This window comes from Otolemur garnettii, unplaced genomic scaffold (genome assembly GCF_000181295.1).
Source record: "Otolemur garnettii isolate 467f Iridium unplaced genomic scaffold, OtoGar3 scaffold00030, whole genome shotgun sequence".
Lineage (NCBI taxonomy): Eukaryota > Metazoa > Chordata > Mammalia > Primates > Galagidae > Otolemur > Otolemur garnettii.
Window position 1 is genome coordinate 5,425,435 of NW_003852425.1, and position 8,380 is coordinate 5,433,814.

Genomic DNA, 8,380 nt, shown 5'->3' on the forward strand with positions numbered 1-8,380 from the left:
GTCCGGGCTGGGGATTCGAACCCGCCACCTTAGGTGTACGTGGCTGGCGCCTTAGCCGGTTGAGCTATAGGTGCCAAGCCTTATTATTTAATTTTTATCTCATCACTTAATTTATCACAACTGTCACAATAAAGACCCATTTTAAAAAACATTATTGAGATTCATTATCCATTTATTTAAATTTCCATCACCTAGTTCACACGCAGAAGCCTGTAAGTGTGAATTTCCATTTGCTTAAACTTGACCACTGCACTCTATCACTTCCAGAATTGTTTGGCTTATTTTTTGCCCCTAAGTAAAACTGGCATGTATTTTAAAAGTAGCTTTGCTGCTCATTTCATTATACGCCTGCTGTGGTGTGAAAGGTCTTGGACTGTATTGCATGTTTCTAGGGTTATCAAAAAGAATCTACCTTAGGTAGGATTTTCAAATTTTTATGGGGCAGCCTTTTTGTGTGTGTGTGCATTAATGTTTAAAAATGTCAAGGTTAAAAATACCTTTAAATGAAGATATTACAGATACTCTGCATGTACGGTTGCACAAGTGGCTTGGGGGGCCCAATGCCTTTTAGCATGCTATAAAGTCACTTCAAATAAGTGATATCATGGGCTGATTGCTGAGTTTTACCTGTAGTGATATCATGGAAAGCTTCTGTCAAGATATTCTTTTGAGCGATGGGGGCAGTCATGTGCCAAGGCAGTATTCATGCAGCTGTTTAAAACCTTTTCTAAATGTTGCTATACTAAGTTTAGTCATTTATTTTTGGTACTGGATACATGGTAGTATGAACAAGGGCTGTAGGTTAAGAAGTTTGTGTTTATATTAAAAGAGTTATTTTGTGGGTAACTTAGTATACTCTTTAAGACTAGATTTATAAATGAGAGTAGGGACTATGACAGGCTTGCAGCTATGGCACATAGACACACTGGATTCCTGTGGACCAGCAGGTAAGGACTGTCAGACTTTGGTTTCTTGATTTGGTAAAACAAGGATAGTAATACTCAACATACATGTGATGTGTAAGGCATTCATCTTGTGCGTGTAGATATGTAGCTTATTTGTAGTACATTTTGAGTAACTTCTGGCTTACTGAATTAAGTAATCTTAATGATTCTTTGTTGCAGGTCATAAGAAGATATTAAATGGTTGGTCCCTTTTAAAGTCACTAAGTTCTAGGTTTATGAATGAGTTTTTCACTTTTCTATAGATTGCACTCAATTAACTAATGATCTTGCCTACTGAATTTTTCCAGATAAACAATACTACAGTGGGAAACCCTTTGTTGTGGTTATTAAAAATTTAGTATCTGATCAAATTTGTGGATTTTTAACCAGAAAATATGCATTTGTATATAGATTGAAAATTTTGCACATGGGCGGCGCCTCTGGCTCAGTGAGTAGGACAAGGGTGACCCATATGCCAGCGGTGACCCATATGCCAAGGGTGATGGGTTCAAACTGGCTCAGGCCAAACTGCAACAAAAAAGTAGCTGGCAGGCACCTGTAGTCCCAGTTACTCTGGAGGCTGAGGCAAGAGAATTGCCCAAGAACTGGAGGTTGCTGTGAGCTGTGACGCCATGGCACTCTACCGAGGGCAACAAAGTGAGATTCTATCTAAAAAAAAAAAAAAAAAAGAAAAGAAAATTTTGCACACAATTTTAAATAGTTCATGCATATGCCTGGAGCCTGTTCACGGGCCATAGGTTAAAGACCCCCCCCTTTTATGTATGAATTCATTTCTTGTCAGCTAAGCCTGTGTTCATTGAAATGTCTTTGGATATGGTATATAAAAGTAACTGTAAATATTAATGATATAATTTCAAAAGCTCCTGACCACATGTAGTATTGTATTTTTTACCTCTTTATCTGTGTTTGATTTCATGTGGGTTTTATATGGGATTTACTGTAGAACATTTTCCTTTCTCTTTGATTTGATAACTAATAACGTGGGCTTACCTTTTGTATACTAAAGTCTTCAAAAACATTTATAGAATACAATTTGATTTAAATGCAGCCACTTTGGGTATTATATTTTTGTAATATATTTGTAGGATACATGTCTTTCTAAAACGTGACTCTTTGTTTCTTAATTCTAATCATTTTTCTACTGATGTAACTAAACAAAGACTTACCGATCACACAGGCTGGAAGCGCAGTTCATTGACCACTAAGACAACTACTTTTCCTTGCCCTGGCTGTGAGCATCATGTGGATCTTGGAGACCGAGGAATCAGTGGCCTGTTTCGAAATTTCACTTTGGAAAGTATTGTTGAAAGATATCGGCAGGCGGCTAGGGCGGCCACGGCCATCATGTGTGACCTTTGCAAACCACCACCTCAGGAATCCACAAAAAGCTGCATGGATTGTAGTGCAAGCTACTGCAACGAGTGCTTCAAAATCTATCACCCCTGGGGCACTGTGAAGGCTCAGCATGAGTACGTGGGCCCAACCACCAACTTCAGACCCAAGGTGAGTGAAGTTTTATTTAGAGTATTAAGATTATGACAAATAATTATTATGAGTCTAGAACTCAACAGAAAGGAAATAACTTTTAAAGCAGATACAAGTCAAGGCGGGTGGATTGCCTGAGCTCTGGAGTTCAAGACCAGCCAGAGCCAGACCCCATCTCTAAAATCTCTGGGCATTAAGGGGGAATGTCTATAGTCCCAGCTGATTGGCAGGCTGAGGCAAGAGAATTGCTTAAGCTCAAGAATCTGAGGTTGCTGTGAGCTGTGACGCCACAGCACTCTACCCAGGGTGACAAGTGAGACTCTGTCTCAATAAATAAATAAATAAATAAATAGCAGATATTTATTTATTTATATAGAATGGAAGGCATAGTCATTGCAGTTATTTGACATGGGGCTCAGCATCCCCCACAGCTTAGAGCAGTGGTTCTCAACCTTCCTAATGCCGCAACCCTTTAATACAGTTCCTGTGGGTTGAGACCCACAGGTTGAGAACCACTGGTTTAGAGAGTGATATTGTGGTTCATTCTATTATAATTCAAGTGATACCATACAAGGAATTAATGTCCATATGGTAACTCTGAGTAATAGAAGAAAGCTTATCTCAGATGGTTACAAAACTTTTGTGCTTTACTGTGCTAAATCCATAATTGCCCAACATGTTTGGAAAAAATATTTTTCTTTTTCTTTTTTTTTTTTCTGAGACAGAATTTTTATGTTGCCCTCAGTAGAATGCCGTGGCAGTCACAGCTCACATCAACCTCAAACTTTTGGACTTAAGTGATTCTCTTGCCTTAACCTCCCAAGTAGCTGGGACTACAGGTGCTTGCCACAGTGCTGCCTGGCTATTTTTTTAAATTATAGTTGTTGTTTAGCAGGCCCAACCGGGTTTGAACCCGCCAGGCCCGGTGTATGTGGCTGGTGCAGGAAAAATATTGTTCTGATGTTGTTAGTTAGCTAAAATTGTACTAAGAATAAATAAGAGTCATTACAGTTTAATATTTTGAAGCTTGTGATATAGTGGTTATATGTTAAGTCAAATAGAACTTGCATTTCTTAAACATTCTGGATAATCTTTCTAGTAATTCTCAAAAGAACTTTGTGTGTTATTTGCCCTGCTATTTGACTAAAAAGAAGAATGACTTTTGGATATCATCACTTCTTTATGATTTATGTAGATCAGCAGTTCTCAACCTCTGGGTCGCGAGGCCTTTGGACTGTATTAAAGGTTCGCAGTATTAGGAAGATATAGATTTAAAAAAAACTATAGTTCTTATCTCAGAACTTAGTTATTTGTACCTATTTCCATTCTTAAACACAAAACATATAATGAGTAATAGAAAAATGAGGGGAAAAAAGCCTCAAAAAGGCTTTTTTTTGAGCTGAATATTTCTTCCATCACAGTAAATGGCGCAGGAGTAGCAGGTTAAAACAAAAACGACCTATGCTTCCGTGTTTTGAATAACTCCTTTCTCAAACTGTGTCAGTCGGCCAGTAGGTTTATCAAATATCTGTTAATGCTTTATTATATTTTCATCATGTTTTCAATTCTCAAGGTCAAAATGTTTAATAATTTGACTTCAATCTGGCATTTTAATGTTTCTTTTGAGTAGTCAGATTAATACTATCTTATGAAAGAACCTGTGATTATTAAATGAATTAGGCTTGGGTTTTTATGAATACGGATTTCATGATGAAGTATAAATTACAGTCTTAGACTTCCTATTTACAGATATAATGAAAAATTGACAAGAGGGAACTGGAGAATATGAATCAGTTATATTGAGAAAAATATGTATTTTTTTCTTTCAGATAGTCAGTGTTATTCAGTACAGTAAAATTCTAAAAGGTGTTCCTTGCCCTATTGAATGTCTGCCTGTAACTTTGAATTCTTTTGATTATATCTTGCAGAAAGCCAGACTTTGTATTTTATTTTAAATGTAGTGGTTTTTAAAATGTAGGAACTTGCACATCTGAGGTCTTCTTCACTTGTTCTTCTCCTGAGTCCCAATTGGTATTGGGACTTTTCATATTGGACTTTTTTGGTTGTTGTCGTAAATGTCTATAAATTATCAGATCAGTTATGGTTGCTTGATACAATCTATTGGAATCATTAACAGCCTTTTGATTTTATTAATGTACTTTTGAAGAATCCCCCCTTTCCTCTTGATGAAAACAGTTATGCACGATTTTACATGTTCCTATGATGGTGGTTTACTGAATAAATACAAAGATAAATGCTTAATCAATTAGGAAAACAGTTCTAAATTTGGTCTTTGGATTTGTAAGTAATTTGTAGAAGCAAACATGTCTGGAAGCTTACATCATAAAGTGTTCCGGCACCCTCTTTTTTTTTTTTTGAGACAGGGGCCTCAAGCTGTCCCCCTTGGTAGAGTGCCGTGGCATCTCAGCTCACAGCAACCTCCAACTCCTGGGCTCAAGCGAGTCTCCTGCCTCTGCCTCCCAAGTAGCTGGGACCACAGGCGCCTGCCACAACACCCGGCTATTTTTTGGTTGCAGCCGTCGTTGTTTGGTGGGCCGGGCTGGATTTGAACCTGCCACCTTGGGTGTACGTGGCTGTGCCTTAGCCACTTGAGCCACAGGCGCTGAGCCCAGCACCCTCCTTTTTTTTTTTTTTTTGAGACGGAGCCTTAAGCTATCCCCCTGGGTAGAGTGCCATGGCATCACGCTCACAGCAACCTCCAACTCCTGGGCTCAAGTGAGTCTCCTGCCTCAGCCTCCCAAGTAGCTGGTCCTACAGGCACCCGCCACAACGCCTGGCCATTTTTTGATTGCAGCCATCATTGTTGTTTGGTGGGCCTGGGCTGGGGATTCGAACCTGCCACCTTCGGTGTATGTGGCTGGCGCCTTAGCCACTTGAGCCACAGGTGCCGAGCCCCAGCACCCTCTTAATAAGAGTTCTCATAAGGATGGTGAAACCCTAGGTCCTGAGAATGGTCATGGTACTTCATAAAAATATTGGTGATGACCATCAGGAACTGCCTCGTCAGTGTGCTCAGAGGACCTCTCTAGCTTGGTGAAGCGTTTGTTGCACTTGAATCCTACGGAAATAAAAGTTTCGCTTTTTTTTTTATCAAATTTCGGAGAAATACCCAGTACTTTTTAACTATTTGAAGCCTCGATTTGAAGAATAATAATTCTGATATAAAGTACTTTCTTGTGATGTAGCAATCATTTTTATTTCATGTTTTTCATTTAGTGACTTTATAAAGCAAAATCCTTGTGTTTTGGAGCTTTACTAGATTACTTGAAAACCAGATCCTTAATCATGCTTTTGTTCTTTACACAATAGATTTTAATGTGCCCAGAACATGAAACTGAGAGAATAAACATGTACTGTGAATTATGTAGGAGGCCGGTTTGTCATCTCTGCAAGTTGGGTGGGAATCATTCCAATCACCGGGTAACCACTATGAGCAGTGCCTACAAAACCTTAAAGGTAGGACTTGCTTATTTTTGGAACTGAATTTTTATTCTTTATAACTTTATTGCCATTTAAGTTTTTATTTATAAAATCATAACGTGTTATGTGATCTGTTTTACTAAAATGAGTTAATGTAAAGTGTTAATGATCTGCTAATATTAGGATGTTAGTGTTTCTGAATGACAACTCTCTTTAGTACTGATATGATAATGTCCTGTATCTATCTATCTATAATGTCTATACTAACACCTACACTGTTCGTTCTGAACTCTGAGGGACGGGACATTTCATCCTGATCTCCACACGATCCCAGTGCCTGTGTACAATGCCACGTTTACATAGGAATGACACCATTTGAAGGACCATGGCTATTTTAAGACACTTAATTCTTCTTGTTCCTTGCCTATGGAATTAATGCTTTGTTTTTTCTAGTGAGACCCTTACCACCTAAAATTGAACTCTTGTCTGTTAACTTTGTTCTTGACCCTTTTGAAACTTTCAAATTTGGTGCGGTGCCTTTGGCTCAAAAGGGTAGGGCACCGACCCCATATGCCGGAGGTGGTGGGTTCAGACCCAGCCCCGGCCAAAAACTGAAAAAAAAAAAAAAAAAACTTTCAAATTTGATAATCAGCAAAGTAGGCAGTGGTATAATGTGATTTTTTTTTTGTTGTTCTATTCTTTATTCCTTTAAACAATTTATCCATGAACCTGCCACCCTGTATCTGGCTGAGTGTGTATATATAGTTTCATGTACTATTTTGCATTTTATGTGCTCCATGCCCTGCCGTCCTTGTCTTCTCTGAACGCGGGGAATACGTGTTCGTGTCCATTGTTCCTCTCTACTAATTCTCTCATCTGTGTCAAAACTAGTTCTGTTTTGGTTGCTTTTTTTTCCATTATAGTTCATATTTCCCTACTATTTGCATGCCTGGTAATTTTTGATTGGCTGCCAGGTATTGCAAGTTTTACCTTTTTGGGTGTTGGATGTTTTTGTATTCCTACAGGTATTGTTAAATTTTCCTCAAATGTGTGATTAAGTTACTTGGAAATTGTTCCTTTTGGCTCTTTCTTGCTTTTAAGCTTTTTTAAAGGCTGAACAGAGCAGCATTTAAGCTGACTGTTAAGATAAAAACCTTTGATTATCTTTCCAGTGCTCTCTGAATTTTGAGTGTATTTCTTTCTTTTTCTTTTAAAGTCTGCTTGGTGGGTAACAGGCACTATCCCCAGCCGTGTATGAGCTCCTGGAATTGCTCCCTGGAATCCTCTAGGTGGTTCTTTCCCTGGCTTCTGGCAGCAGCTTCCATGCAGGGAGCTTATTGGTGTTTTGCTGTGTCTGTACAGGGGACCGTTTGTGGAGTTCCTTCTCTTTATGGCTGCCTCTTCTTAGATGCTGTGCCTTACAAACGCCGACCTCCCAGGCTCTTAGCTTCCTCTGTTCACGGGAGGTCCTGGGCTCCCTTTGATCCCTTCTCTAGAGAGTAACCTGGGCCAGTCATAGGCTCATCTTGTTTCTCACCTTTAGGGAAAGATCTCGCTCTTATTTTTTGATGCCCAATAGTATATTCTGTTAGTTTTTGGTAGTTGTTGCAGGGGGAGAGTAAATCCAGTTGTCATTTCTGTCCTGTCCGCACAGTGCCTCAGAGGCTACCAGTTGTAATTAGGTTTAACATCTTTCTTGTTTTGTTTTCTTACTGGATCTTATTGGTGTGACCTTCTAAGTTGTCCAAACATTTGTTTCTATTACCTGGAATAAATATTTGACAATAATGCCCTTAAGCTATCTTTTACACACTATCTCAATGTCTCTCGTTTGTGTTTCAGACTTTAAAAATAGACTCTAGAATGGAATTTTTATCCGGATTTGTCATTAGCATCACATCTCCTATACTTTCACTTGATTTTAGATTTTAATCTGTGGAAGTCTACAGGATATAAGTCAGGTTATCATTTCTTTAATTCTTGGTCACTTGAGTATTGAAAGTATAGGAGAGAAATGGGTGTCCTGGGATGATGCCTTTGTCCTGTTTGTTGAGACTGCTGAATCAGGGGCCAGGTTTCCCGTCTGCCTACTTCCGTGGTCCGGTTCCAGTGAGGTAACCTGTGTCCTAGTGTTTGGACAGGTGTTTTGTGGAAGATGCCCTTCGAGTTCTGGAAACTGCTTCCACTTTTGGGATGAACTTGCCCAAATAGTTAAAAGCTGGATTAGAGGAATAATCCCACTAGTGTCAGTCTCTCTGTTAAGAGGCTCCTGTAATCTTTTTTTCACTGTCCAGTGAGTGGGTTCCTGGTTCAGCTGCTGACTGTGTGCTCACAGTGAGCGGGTTCCTGGTTCAGCTGCTGACTGTGTGCTCGTGGTGAGCGGGTTCCTGGTTCAACTGCTGACTGTGTGCTCACAGTGCGCGGGTTCCTGGTTTAGCTGCTGACTGACTGTGTGCTCACAGTGAGCGGGTTCCTGGTTCAGCTGCTGA

General features: G+C 39.5%; 1 protein-coding gene across 1 annotated transcript in view; it reads left to right on the plus strand.

The window, feature by feature from the left end:
• LOC100946823 (E3 ubiquitin-protein ligase TRIM36) overlaps positions 1–8,380 on the plus strand; it is a 32,160-nt gene that overhangs the window by 9,102 nt on the left and 14,678 nt on the right. The window contains exons 3-4 of the mRNA XM_003788909.2: positions 2,143–2,468; positions 5,781–5,927. Coding sequence (XP_003788957.1) covers positions 2,143–2,468; positions 5,781–5,927 — 473 coding nt within the window. The remainder of the gene's footprint in view (positions 1–2,142; positions 2,469–5,780; positions 5,928–8,380) is intronic.